The following is a 14,698-nucleotide window of genomic DNA, read 5'->3' as shown; positions in this document are numbered from 1 at the left end:
ACCGATGATATCATCATTAACATATTTTATTCCCCATGGAGAGTTCTTTACAATGAGCCATGTCTCAATTTTTTCTGTTCAGCACTTTCGGAGATATAGAGGTGCAAATTTATTCGGTTTATCCAAGATGGCGGCCGAACCACGTCACTGATGACGTCATCATTGAGGCACAGTATATTAGAGGGCAAGACCATTATGTGTGCAAAGTTTGGCGATTCTCCGTGCAACGGTGTAGACGCAGTGCTGCAAACAGACAAACAGACAGACAAACAGACAGACAAACAGACAGACAGACAAACAAACGAACAGATCAACATACTTGCCGGAAAATTTTTCCGGCAAGTAACAAACAGACAGACAAACAGACAGACAGACAAATGAAAAATCGGTCAGAGACCGAGGACTTGCCGGAATGTACTTTTTTATCGGCCATTTAGGACAAATATGGCGGCCGAACCACGTGACCGATGACGTCATCCTTAACATATTTTATTCCCCATGGAGAGTTCTTTACAATGAGCCATGTCTCAATTTTTTCTATTCAGCACTTTTGGAGATGTGCAGGTGCAGAGGTTTTCGGTTTTTCCAAGATGGCGGCCGATCCACGTGACCAATGACATCATCATTAACATATTTTATTCCCCATGGAGAGTTCTTTACAATGAGCCATGTCTCAATTTTTTCTATTCAGCACTTTCGGAGATATGGAGGTGCTAAATTTTTCGGTTTTTCCAAGATGGCGGCCGACCACGTGACATATGACGTCATCATTAACATATTTTATTCCCCATGGAGAGTTCTTTACAATGAGCCATGTCTCAATTTTTTCTGTTCAGCACTTTTGGAGATATAGTGGCGCAACGTTTTGCCGTTTTTCCAAGATGGCAACCGAACCACGTGACTGATGACATCATCATTTACATATTTTATTCCCCATGGAGAGTTCTTTACAATGAGCCATGTCTCAATTTTTTCTGTTCAGTACTTTCGGAGATATAGAGGTGCAAAGTTTTTCGGTTTTTCCAAGATGGCGGCCGAACCACGTCACCGATGACGTCATCAATTGGGCACAGTCTATTCCAGGGCAAGACCCATATGTGTGCAAAGTTTGGCGATTCTACGTGCAACGGTGTAGACGCAGTGCTGCAAACAGACAAACAGACAAACAGACAGACAGACAGACAGACAGACAGACAAACGAACAGATCAACATACTTGCCGGAAAATTTTTTCCGGCAAGTAACAAACGAACAGATCAACATACTTGCCGGAAAATTTTTCCGGCAAGTAACAAACGAACAGATCAACATACTTGCCGGAAAATTTTTCCGGCAAGTAATAACGCACAAGACCAAACAATATACTCGAACAATCTTCGATTTTCGCAAGTAAGAAACGGACAGGGGTGAAAACACAACTTCCATCCACCTTCGGTGGCGGAAGTAATAAAAATATGAACCGGACACCACATAAGTATAAGTAGTGTAAGTAGTATCAATAGTATGTGACGATCCACGGGTGAATGCAGAAACGAACTAGAACGGCACTCAGGTGAGAGCATACCTCCACCTGGTTGACCATATCAGATTATCACTCAATGGTGCAGAATCACTTAAAAACTTAAATAACTCTCATATCCGAATCCAAATTCAGATCTTCACCAAAATTGAATCGATTCTTCCTTGCCAGACACCCAACTGGTCCACCAAGTTTCGTCCAAATCCATCCATAGCTTTTTGAGATATCCTGCTATGTATCGTTTTTGGCCCTTTCTCACAATGGTGAAGAATCACTTAAAACATTCGAGTAGCCGAATCCGGATCGTCACCAAAATCTAATCATTTCGTCCTTGTGACATTCGCTACATCTCTGCGAAACCTCGTCCAAATCCGTCCACAACTTTTTGAGATATTCTGTTCACAAATGGACAGACAGACAGACAGACAGGGGTGAAAACATAACCTCCATCCACCTTTGGCGGTGGAGGTAACCAGTTGGTCTCAAACCTTCGTGTGGGACATTACATTTAATGCAGTGCTTTTGTATATTACAAATTACAAGCATCATTTTATTCGTGAACATACGGTGCAGGGATAATTAATTCGCTAACCTTGTTCCTCACTCACAAACTGACGCTCCCGACAAACTTTATGATGGGTGGGCGTGGTTTAAAAACAGGAGCAACCATCAACTCCCAGTACCATATGGAGGGTTGATTGAGAGGAGGAAGAAGAAGAGGTTTGTGCACGCGCGTGAGGATCGATGCCTGGAGGGTGAGTCTGCTCTTGGCGGGATTTCGACTTTAGAGCTTCAAGACACGTGTCGTGGAGTTAGATATCGGTACCGATACTCCACTGCTGTTTTTGCTTCCTGTGGAACCTCTGGGCGGAGGTCCCCGTTCTCCCCCACTTCCCCACGACCCGCGAGGTACTCACGTGGACCTGATGAACTTTTCTACTTGCCGGTATTTTCTCTCACGAGTCACGACGGACGTTACCGTGAGCGCGTTTATTGTATTTGTAATTGTTGGATTGCCTTTAGCTGGTGGAATATCCATCATGGCCACCACACTTTTCACCACAACTGAATATTCATGTTTCCCACCGCTCGTTTCACTGGAACCCGCCCTAGGTGCCCTCATGATCCCATTAATCGAAAAAAAAATTTAATCGGAAAATCGAAGACATAGCGATCCTGCGGACTATCTAGTTACTAGTGGAAGGGCTGTGTCGGGTTTCAGAGCAATCGGTTGGTAAATAAGGGACAAGTAGGGATCTTGAGTTTCAGGGGGTAACCCTCCCTGGGGCTGGGAACCCCCATGAATCCAAGTTTCAGGGGGTAACCCTCCCTGGGGCTGGGAACCCCCATTAATCCAGGTTTCAGGGGGTAACCCTCGCTGGGGCTGGGAACCCCCATTAATCCAGGTTTCAGGGGGTAACCCTCGCTGGGGCTGGGAACCCCCATGAATCCAGGTTTCAGGGGGTAACCCTCGCTGGGGCTGGGAACCCCCATGAATCTAAGTTTCAGGGGGTAACCCTCCCTGGGGCTGGGAACGCCCATGAATCCAAGTTTCAGGGGGTAACCCTCCCTGGGGCTGGGAACCCCCATTAATCCAAGTTTCAGGGGGTAACCCTCCCTGGGGCTGGGAACCCCCATGAATCCAAGTTTCAGGGGGTAACCTTCCCTGGGGCTGGGAACCCCCATTAATCCAAGTTTCAGGTGGTAACCCTCCCTGGGGCTGGGAACCCCCATTAATCCAAGTTTCAGGGGGTAAACCTCCCTGGGGCTGGGAACCCCCATTAATCCAAGTTTCAGGGGGGTAAACCTCCCTGGGGCTGAGAACCCCCATTAATCCAAGTTTCAGGGGGTAACCCTCCCTGGGGCTGGGAACCCCCATTAATCCAAGTTTCAGGGGGTAACCCTCCCTGGGGCTGGGAACCCCCATTAATCCAAGTTTCAGGGGGGTAACCCTCCCTGGGGCTGGGAACCCCCATTAATCCAAGTTTCAGGGGGGTAAACCTCCCTGGGGCTGGGAACCCCCCATTAATCCAAGTTTCAGGGGGGTAAACCTCCCTGGGGCTGGGTACCCCCATTAATCCAAGTTTCAGGGGGGTAACCTCCCTGGGGCTGGGTACCCCCATTAATCCAAGTTTCAGGGGGGTAACCCTCCCTGGGGCTGGGAACCCCCATTAATCCAAGTTTCAGGGGGGTAACCCTCCCTGGGGCTGGGAACCCCCATTAATCCAAGTTTCAGGGGGGTAAACCTCCCTGGGGCTGGGTACCCCCATTAATCCAAGTTTCAGGGGGTAACCCTCCCTGGGGCTGGGAACCCCCATAAATCCAAGTTTCAGGGGGTAACCCTCCCTGGGGCTGGGAACCCCCATTAATCCAAGTTTCTGCTGATATAAGAAAGTTTCTACGATCTGACATTTGTGCAAAAATTAAGTTCAGCATATAAATGGACATGTTTCTGTGTGACCTGTAAACATGCAGGTAACATCTCAAAAGTTAACATTTGTTTGGTAGTAGGTTCTTTGTTACTCGTATGGTAAATTAAGTGACATACAGGTATTTGCAGGTATACTGTCCCTTTGATGCACGGACTCGATGAACAACATTAGAGATTACCGGGACGGACGATTCTTTTTGTTTTTTCACAGTTACCTTTCCATGATCACTAACAATGATAAGCCCTTTGAAGATTTACTTTGTTTTAATCCAAAGTTCAGATTAAAATCCCACGTGATGTTCACCCATAATTCCAGTACTACAGGTACATCTATATCCATCAGGTATAGTTATGATTTACCTTTCATACAAATTGAACTTCATTTAATTCGCTTGTATTTGCATTACGTAAAGACCCGTACCTCCATTTTAAACATAAGGGCAATAGCCCTGGCACTCACCTGGTAGAATTAACAGTATACTACACCGACTAAAGGTATTTTCATCAATTTCAATGGTTGCTGGAAGACAGGGCAGCATGTAGTCATACTAACATAATCATAAGACTTTAAACAAACAAAACAATACCTTTTGGGGGGCAACGCTTTCTCCCCCAACCCAATATACCTCCTAAGACCCCAATTTTTCTAATGCCTTGAACAAACTTTGGTACATCATGGATAATTACGGTTGTGGTGAAGTTTCATCGGAATTGCGTGTGTTGTTTGAGGAGAAAGCAAATACCTATTTTGGGGGGCAACCCCCCCATAGACCTCCAAAGGGGAAGTTTTTTTTTAACGCCGTGAACAAACTTTAGTACATTACGGGTGGTGAAGGTTGTGGTCAAGTTTCATCAAAATCGTGTGTCGTTTCAGAAAAGAAAGCAAATACCTATTTTGTGGGGTCAAACCCTGACCCACTTTGACCCCCGGAGATCCCCTTAGACTTCGATTTTTTTTTTTAAGGCTGTGAACAAATTCGGTACATCACGGGTGATGAAGCTTGTGATCAAGTTTCATCGAAATAGTGTTTGTACTTTCAGAGGAAAAAGCAAATTGCTATTTTGGGGGGTCAAACCTGGATCCACTTTGACCCCGGTAAACCCCCGTATACCGCGATTTGTTCTTTTTGAATGCCGTGAACAAACTTTAGTCACAACACAACAAATATTATTGGTGCCAAATTTGGTCGCAATCCCATCAGCGGTTTCAGAGAAGAAGTTTCATGTGTTTACGGACGACTGACTGACGGACGACTGACTGACGGACGACTGACTGACGGACGACTGTGACCCGACGGGCGACTGTGACCCGACGGGCGACTGTGACCCGACGGGCGACTGTGACCCGACGGGCGACTGTGACCCGACGGGCGACTGTGACCCGACGGGCGACTGTGACCCGACGGGCGACTGTGACCCGACGGGCGACTGTGACCCGACGGGCGACTGTGACCCGACGGGCGACTGTGACCCGACGGGCGACTGTGACCCGACGGGCGACTGTGACCCGACGGGCGACTGTGACCCGACGGGCGACTGTGACCCGACGGGCGACTGTGACCCGACGGGCGACTGTGACCCGACGGGCGACTGTGACCCGACGGGCGACTGTGACCCGACGGGCGACTGTGACCCGACGGGCGACTGTGACCCGACGGGCGACTGTGACCCGACGGGCGACTGTGACCCGACGGGCGACTGTGACCCGACGGGCGACTGTGACCCGACGGGCGACTGTGACCCGACGGGCGACTGTGACCCGACGGGCGACTGTGACCCGACGGGCGACTGTGACCCGACGGGCGACTGTGACCCGACGGGCGACTGTGACCCGACGGGCGACTGTGACCCGACGGGCGACTGTGACCCGACGGGCGACTGTGACCCGACGGGCGACTGTGACCCGACGGGCGACTGTGACCCGACGGGCGACTGTGACCCGACGGGCGACTGTGACCCGACGGGCGACTGTGACCCGACGGGCGACTGTGACCCGACGGGCGACTGTGACCCGACGGGCGACTGTGACCCGACGGGCGACTGTGACCCGACGGGCGACTGTGACCCGACGGGCGACTGTGACCCGACGGGCGACTGTGACCCGACGGGCGACTGTGACCCGACGGGCGACTGTGACCCGACGGGCGACTGTGACCCGACGGGCGACTGTGACCCGACGGGCGACTGTGACCCGACGGGCGACTGTGACCCGACGGGCGACTGTGACCCGACGGGCGACTGTGACCCGACGGGCGACTGTGACCCGACGGGCGACTGTGACCCGACGGGCGACTGTGACCCGACGGGCGACTGTGACCCGACGGGCGACTGTGACCCGACGGGCGACTGTGACCCGACGGGCGACTGTGACCCGACGGGCGACTGTGACCCGACGGGCGACTGTGACCCGACGGGCGACTGTGACCCGACGGGCGACTGTGACCCGACGGGCGACTGTGACCCGACGGGCGACTGTGACCCGACGGGCGACTGTGACCCGACGGGCGACTGTGACCCGACGGGCGACTGTGACCCGACGGGCGACTGTGACCCGACGGGCGACTGTGACCCGACGGGCGACTGTGACCCGACGGGCGACTGTGACCCGACGGGCGACTGTGACCCGACGGGCGACTGTGACCCGACGGGCGACTGTGACCCGACGGGCGACTGTGACCCGACGGGCGACTGTGACCCGACGGGCGACTGTGACCCGACGGGCGACTGTGACCCGACGGGCGACTGTGACCCGACGGGCGACTGTGACCCGACGGGCGACTGTGACCCGACGGGCGACTGTGACCCGACGGGCGACTGTGACCCGACGGGCGACTGCGACCCGACGGGCGACCGCGACCCGACGGGCGACCGCGACCCGACGGGCGACCGCGACCCGACGGGCGACCGCGACCCGACGGGCGACCGCGACCGACTGACGCACGACCGCGACCGACTGACGCACGACCGTGACCGACTGACGCACGACCGTGACCGACTGACGCACGACCGTGACCGACTGACGCACGACCGTGACCGACTGACGCACGACCGTGACCGACTGACGCACGACCGTGACCGACTGACGCACGACCGTGACCGACTGACGCACGACCGTGACCGACTGACGCACGACCGTGACCGACTGACGCACGACTGTGACTGACGCACGACTGTGACTGACTGACGCACGACTGTGACTGACTGACGCACGACTGACTGACTGACGGACGGACTGATGGAGTCCTCCGGGCGGGAGTGCCTATCTCGGCCCACCTTCGCTGGGCAAGTGAAAATGCACGTGATAATTTTTATCATTTTTAAAAGAATTTTTTATGATCACAACATTATACAGTACTCCATATCGTAAGATAAAGGAAGATGATTTATAATATCGGCTACCAACAAAGATGGCGCTATTTCTGCCACATTAATTTGTGAGTTTTGGTGATGTCCACGTTTGCTCCATTATACTACGGGGGGATTTCTCCCGCATTCAGCACCTTCCTGTTCTTCCCTACACACTTTTGTCTCTATTTTCCCAATGTTTTCCTACCTTTCCCCATGCTTTGATTTTTCACATTTTCTCCTAATTCCTTCCCAATTGCATATTTAGTGGGAAGATGGCGCATGACGATGATCGGCAATAAGAATACAACATGAAATGGAGTAACCAACCTGTTTTATACTCGCGGATGATCAGAACAACTGATTTCAAATGTATCCATGGTAAAGAAAGATGTCACCAACTCTGAAGTTTATGTCATGTAAAGGTGGAAAGGTAAACAAGTCACTTCGTGTCTGGAATCATCTCCACTCGACTGCTTCAATTTTTTTTATTTTTTTTTGGATACTGAATCGAGGCTCGTGAAAGAGCTGACATTTACTTCATAAACAAATCAACCAGCCAAACAAAATATATAAAAAGAGGGAGCGGAAGACAAGAGAAGGGGAAGCACACAAACACTTGAGAGCACACAACATTAAGAGCAGGGAGATGTGTGGGAGGGAGAGGGCTTGGGGGGAGGAGGCGTGGGAAGGGGGGGGGGTGGGGTGGGTGGGGGGGGTGGGAGAATTATAAAACACAAGGACACCAAGGACTTCCAGGACAGAAGTTGGTATTTCAAAAAAGTGGAATTGGGGTGAAATTAGCGGGGGTAGAAAAGATCAAGGTTTTGGATGGGGGAAGATAAGAGATGGTGGTGAACAGCTGTTTTATAGACCTCGAGGGTGGAGTGGGATTGAAGAGAGTGAGGGAGTTTGTTCCAGAGGCGGGAGAAAAGAGGAATGAAGGAGTGAAGGTGAGCAGAGAGTCTTGATTTTGGCAGTTTAACCATAAGAGGGTGCAGGCAGATCTTGTGCGACCTGTAGGAATATTTGCGGGACAGAGCCCAGAGAGAGCTGGGCTGGGGGCAAGGCCAGAGAGGAGTCTGTAGAAGACGGAAAGACCACCATCCTGCCTGCGGTGAGCGAGTGAGAGGCCCTTGGAGTTAGCTTCATCACAGGAGATGCCAATGATTCTGAAAGCTTTGGTTTCAACAGCGTGAAGACGAGCGAGGTGTGAGGCAGGAGCACCAGCCCAGAGGGGAGCGCAGTATTCCATTGAGCTGCGGATGAAAGCCTTGTATGTGGTGAGGAGCTCAGGTGTGCCAAGGAAGGACTTCGCACGACGGAGGATGCCCAGTCGGCGACTGGCTTTGGAGGCCAGATTTGAAATGTGGTTTTCCCAGGAAAGATCATGGCAGATAGTGAGACCCAAAAGCTTGAGTGACAGAACTTCTTGGAGAGGATTATTCAGAAAGTGGATGGGCGGGTTGTCCAGTCAGTCTTTTCGGAGAGACATCGTAAGAGTGTGAGATTTGTCAGGATTGAAAGACATGTTCCACTTGTTTGCCCAGTCTGTGATTTTGTCCAGGTCTGCAGAGAGTGAGGAGGCTGCAGACTGCCGATCTGAGGGATGAAGAATGGAGCAACAGAGAGTAGAGTCATCAGCAAAGACATAGAGCCTTTCAAGAGAGTTAGAGAGATCATTGGTGAAGACCAGAAAAAGCACAGGGCTCAGAACACTGCCTTGGGGAACTCCAGCCTGAACAGGAAGAGGAGATGAGAGAAACCCATTCAGGGCCACACGTTGACCGACTAGAGAGGAAGTCCGCCAGCCATGCGTGGAGATTTCCATGGATACCAAAAGAGGAGAGTTTGGTGAGCAGAGCGGGGTGCCAGACCGTATCGAAGGCACGTGATTTGTCAAGGGAGACAGCTCTAATTTCCTGTTTGTCATTGAGGACCTCCATCCATTGTTGAGAAAGCAGAAGCAGCATGTCCAGAGTAGAGTGACCAGGTCTGAAACCAAATTGATGATCAGAGATCAAGCCATTGGAGAAGAGGAAAGATTTCATATCTGAGGCAATGATGGATTCCATGACTTTGCTGATAATTGGGAGAAGGCTGATTGGTCTGTAGTTGCTGGGATCTGTTTTTGCACCTTTTTTGTGCAAAGCGGTGATGTTGGCAGATTTCCAAGCAGATGGCAGATAACCTTGAGCAAAAGAGAGGGTGAAGAGAACAGAGAGAGGGAGTGAAAGAGCAGAAGAACAGGATTTTAGGACCCGAGGGTTGATGCCGTCAGGTCCAGTTGCAGAATCAGAGTCGAGGGTTGTCAGAAACTTTTCCACCTTGTCAGGAGGAAAGGACACAGAGTCCAGGAGCAGCTGGGTACGACTGGGTATGGTGGGTACAGAGAGGGATGAGTTTGGGACACAAGATTTAGAGGCAAACACAGAGTTGAGGCATTCAGCTTTTTCACGTGCGGAGTCAGCCGTGTGGCCGTTTGAGGTGAGGGAGGGGATGGAGGGGGACCAAACACCAGAAACAGATTTGACCAGACGCCACCAGGATTTTGAAGAGGGAGACATAAGAGTTCTGTCCAATCCAATCTATTCAATCCCAGACTTCCCTGCATAATAGGAATGATAGCTCACAGATTATTGTTATTCTTCATGTACATCCAAGGCCTTGTTTAATAGAAACACTCCCTCCAATCCCATCTGACTTTCATCCATCTTCCTGTTGAAGATAATCTTTTTGTTTTAACTCTTCCATGAGTCTTTACACCTCCAGAAATCATGAATAAAAAGTACTGACACAATTGTCTGGTTGTGTTGTTGTTGTTATTGTTGTTGTCATGCAGACAAGTTGTCTCCTGGCATGCAGTTTATGATCTACAAGTTCGTCTTTGTGTATATAATGGTTGGTTTGCAGGCTTTCCTCATCTATGGCACATCTCGTTATTATAAGGACGAGTTAACATGTACCCTATACAATGGGAGATGTGGGTTTGTTTGTGTGTGTTTGTGCAGGCGTGCATGGCATAACTTTTTTTTTTCACCATTTGAGTTTTGTCATCACATTTTTAACAAAGCTTTATAACTCGCCAGAGGAGAGGGTGTTGCATTTGAGTCTGTCTGTTTGTCCACAAAGAATAAATATGATTTTCTCTGCAACCGTTGGTCTGATTGACAGGACATTTTCACCATCGGTGAACCTGTAGAATTTTAAAATAATTATGATGCCAGAGGTCACATGTTATGGGCACCATCTTGGAAAAACTGAAAAATTTGCACCTCTATATTCCCGAAAGCACTGCATTGAAAAAAATTGGGCATTGCTCATTGTAAAGAACTCTCAATGCGGAATAACATATTGTTTTGAATTTGGTGGAGCAATATGTAGAGCAGCGTAGATCTGAGTAGGTAAAATGCTCTGGGATGTCGCGATAGCTAGAACCCACTATGTACCTTTAAGTTAGTATGTGTAGGCGTATGCCGGGATAATTGCATATATATTTCCTGTACGGGGACAGGAAGTGCTAAGTAGTTAGGGCGATAAGGGTAACTTTGTGTGTTTTCCCACCCCTGTGGTCAATCCAATGTCTCTTTTGGCATCGCACCTAGACAGCAGGAATTCATGCCCCTAGCGCACCTACATTAATTAATTCCCTTCCCTTTCACATCAATGGAACAACACCAACCAAAACGCACCCTGCTGAGACACGATGAGAAGGGGGTGGAACTTTTGACGTCATGGGGAAGGGCGGACGAATGGGCGTCACAAGAGGGCGGGACGGTGCGTGAGGGAAGTGACGACACGAAGGAGAAGGAGAGTTCGGAGTTGGACACGAGGCAGAGGCAGAGCAGACGCCATTTGGGGGAGCTGAGAGGATTCAGTCGTGATAGAGTGCACTGGACATTTTCCCCTCTAGTTCTTTCCTACCTTCGTTCCCTCCATCTTCCCTGCGATTGGATCGCGTGCTTGCGTGGGCGGCTGTCATGCCGAGGTTCGCCCCGTTGGTGGCCGTATTCCATTCGTGGCCTCTTGCGTACCATCGCCAACCACTCACGATCTCCAAGGCGCCGGGCAGAGACGACAGCCCCAGAAACCGTGGTCCTTCGGACGGGGCGAGCGTTTGAGAGTTGCGGGTGGAGAGGGCTGGGGTCGGGGAGCGAGTCGCGTCGGGGAGACCCTTCCCTCCCACGTGTCAGGGCCTAGCCATCCGAGGCGTGCACGATCTCCACGCTCCCGAGCGAGCAAAGCTAAGAACGCACCACACACACACACACACACCCTCTTTGTTCATTTCGTCGTCTGCCCTGTGGTTTGTTTAATAACTCTGTTGAGCGGGAGTACTCCATATAGGGGGTTTAGAGCATCATATTTCTTTGTTCTCGGAACCGTTAATAAATCCTTATTATTTTCTGAATATATCTGAACGCAGTTTCCTGTTGGATTTTAATAGATGAGGCTGCGGAGCTTTGCTGTGTCCCGTCCCGCCATTCCGCGCGTTTAACTTTAGTTTAAGTGTTTGATTTGGAATCCGCTATTGAGGTCTCGTCTTCGGCCATCCGCAACTGTGGTGTTAATCGCGGTTGCGTGACAAGTGGTGCTAGGAGTGGGATTCGAAACCGTCGGACAAATTTTTTTTGTACGCTGCGAGACATCGACACGGTCGGGCGTACATTGTGCCCGACGTTCGAACGCAAATTTTTTTTGGCGAGGCGGAGAAATTTAGTAATCTATTGGGCATACGGAGCGCGATATCGCGTCTTCGTCAAATTTAAATTGTGTTACTGGAATTATTAAAATAAAAACGCGCGCGGGAAACAATCTTCCGGAAGGCGGATGTCGGAGATTGACGAAATGGAGGTACGCAGCGAGGCCTCCGTCAGCGTCGGGAGTGAGCCGGAAATAGGGGAACAAGATGCAGAGGTGAGCCTTGGAACCTCCCTCGTCCCGAGCACCAACTTACCCCCCTCCCCCACCGGGGAGTCGGGAGCAGTAGGAACGGCCCCGACAACCGACCAGATGTTGGGTCAATTGCTTAGGAAAATGGAAGGGATGGAAAATAACATAAAAAAAGATATGGGAGACATGAACGCACAGGGTGAGTGAAACCTTGCAGAAATTCGGGGAATAAATGACAGAATTGAAGGGCTGGAAAATAAAATGAGTAATGAGATGGGACAAATGAAAAGTGGGTTGGAAAATAAAATGGAGGGAATGAGTAAGGAGATGGGAGAAATGAAAAACAAAATGGATTCCCAGGGGAATGAATGGAGGGAAGGAATGAAGGATATGAGTGACCAAATTAATGGATTAAAAGGGGAAATGAATGCTCAGAACGAGCAATTGGAGAACAAAATTAATGCCCAAACCAAAAACATGGAGGGGCAAATGGATAGATTAAACGACGGCTTGAAAGAACAGATCGAAGGGATGGAAGCTAAATTGGGAATGGGAGCAGATGTGCATGTTGCTCACGAGCAGGGAATTGCACCGGGAGTGGCAATTGTGGCAAGTGTACAGGTGAGCGGGGAATGTCCACAGGTAGATGGAGAGACTGCAGGTGTACAGGTAGATTGGGAATGCCGGCAGGTAAACGTGGAGTGTCCACAGGTGAGCGGGGAGTGCCCACAGGTGAATGGGGAAGGAAATTTGTAATGTGAGAGTTGTAATGGGGAATGTTTCCCACATTCTGGCCTGGTTGTTTATCGGGACCGTGTGGATGTCACAACACCCCAACCGGGGGATGAATTTGGAATTGTGCAGCACCAGGGCGGTGGTGCGGCGCAAGAGGGGGTAGAGTTTTTGGGGGTCCGTGCAATGGAGCCGAACCGGGTATTTTTTGGGGATATTGATCAAAGCCTGGCGGGGCCAGGAATGATTTGTGGAAATGATGATGATGAGCATGAGGATGATTTGATCCAGCGGCTGGAGACCTGTGACAGTCCCATGGAGGTAGAGCTTGTCCAGGCCCAAAGGAGTCTGGGGGAAGAGGTGAGTTGGTCCGAGGAGGTGGTTGGAATGACCGAGGGGACGCTCACCGTACACTGCTATTTGGAAACAGAGGCTCCAAAATTGGACAACCATTTTGGGGAGTGTGTTGGCTCCGGGCTGGATTTGGATCTTGGAGGATCGGGAGATAGAGCTTCTGGAGATTTGGTCCCTGTAGGGAATTTGGATCAACTGCAGGGAGGGGCAGAACAACCGGTGGTAGAGGTTGTTCCCTGCAGCTGCGGTTTGGCAGTGGGAATGAAAATTTGTAAAAGAAAATTTAAAATAAAATTACAATGGGAACTTGATTTGGAGCAGCCATGGTTGGGATTGGTCCCCGGGCTGCGGGATCTGGACATGGAGAGGTCATGGGTGATGGCCTCGGGCAAAAGTTGCCCCTTTCAAAATTTGGGTATGCCAGCCAGCTGGGGGGCTGTGATGGCGGGATTTGGGCGTGGGGTCCAGCCTTGGGTGTCGAGGTACGACCTGGGTCCCACGGGGGGTCTGGTGGAGTGTGGCGTCCCTTGTCCGTCGGGGCGCCGTCCGAGCTGGTGGCTCGGGCCGGCAGGGTCACCGGACCCTGGTGGGGGTTAAGACCTCCAGAGGGGTCCGAGGTGGTTTCTCAAGCCTGGGTTGGCATTTATTGAGGACCACTAGGGGGAGGTGTTGTGAGTCGCGCTTTGGTGGTGGCACCGCAGATGGCCAGCTTGGGCCTGATGTAGTGACCACCCGGGCATGCGACCTGACACCCTCTCCCTGAGACTTTGGGACAACCGGCATGTGATGACCTGCCATGCCGTGTTGGTCGATGGACGCGGGTCAAACCGAATGGACAGGGATGGAGATAGCCTGCCGGACAACCATTGGGGCATCTGTGGAACGTGATGGTGTGAGTGACCTTCCACAGATGCTCCGTTATGATTTATGGACTCTCGGGTTGGGAAGAGAGCCATGGGGATGTGAATCGGGAGATGTGTAACGAGCCGAGCATATGGGCCATGCTCGGCTGGCATGTGTATGGCAAAGCATCCTTCTTTGGTGAGGTTAGTGAAATGTGACAAATGGTTGGCATGGGTAATCTGTGGGTTAGATGCAAATTTAAGGGTGGATTTTGAAATGTCATGGTGGACACTGTACAGTGACGCCATTATTGATCCAGGTGTGCAGACCAAAGTGTTGGAGGCTGTGATGAAATTAATAGGGTAGCAAGACACAGCTTTCAACTGGTTGCGGGGGCAACTGTGCTGATATTTGGGACGCGGGATGATGGGGATGTAGTTGTGTAGCCTGAGGGTCAACGTGGTGCTGTGCGTGTCCGAGGTGTGTGGACCATGTCTTCTGGGTGGGTCTCCTGGTGGAGCATGGCTGTTGACTGGACCTTGGTGTGGTCAAGTGTGGGTGAGCACTGGGGGGCTGCAGTTC

The 14,698-nt window shown here is 51.0% G+C and overlaps 1 protein-coding gene across 1 annotated transcript in view; it reads right to left on the bottom strand.

Moving 5' to 3' along the window:
* Window positions 1–2,641, bottom strand: part of LOC137437278 (pre-mRNA-splicing factor syf2-like) — a 94,353-nt gene extending 91,712 nt beyond the window's left edge. Inside the window, exon 1 of the mRNA XM_078766243.1 lies at window positions 2,479–2,641. Within this exon, the coding sequence (XP_078622369.1) occupies window positions 2,479–2,641 (163 nt within the window). The remainder of the gene's footprint in view (window positions 1–2,478) is intronic.
* Between the last annotated feature and the right edge of the window lie 12,057 nt (window positions 2,642–14,698).

The sequence above is a fragment of the Myxine glutinosa genome, chromosome 12 (genome assembly GCF_964187855.1).
Source record: "Myxine glutinosa chromosome 12, kmMyxGlut1.1, whole genome shotgun sequence".
Taxonomy (NCBI): domain Eukaryota; kingdom Metazoa; phylum Chordata; class Myxini; order Myxiniformes; family Myxinidae; genus Myxine; species Myxine glutinosa.
This window is presented reverse-complemented; position numbering and strand designations above follow the sequence as displayed.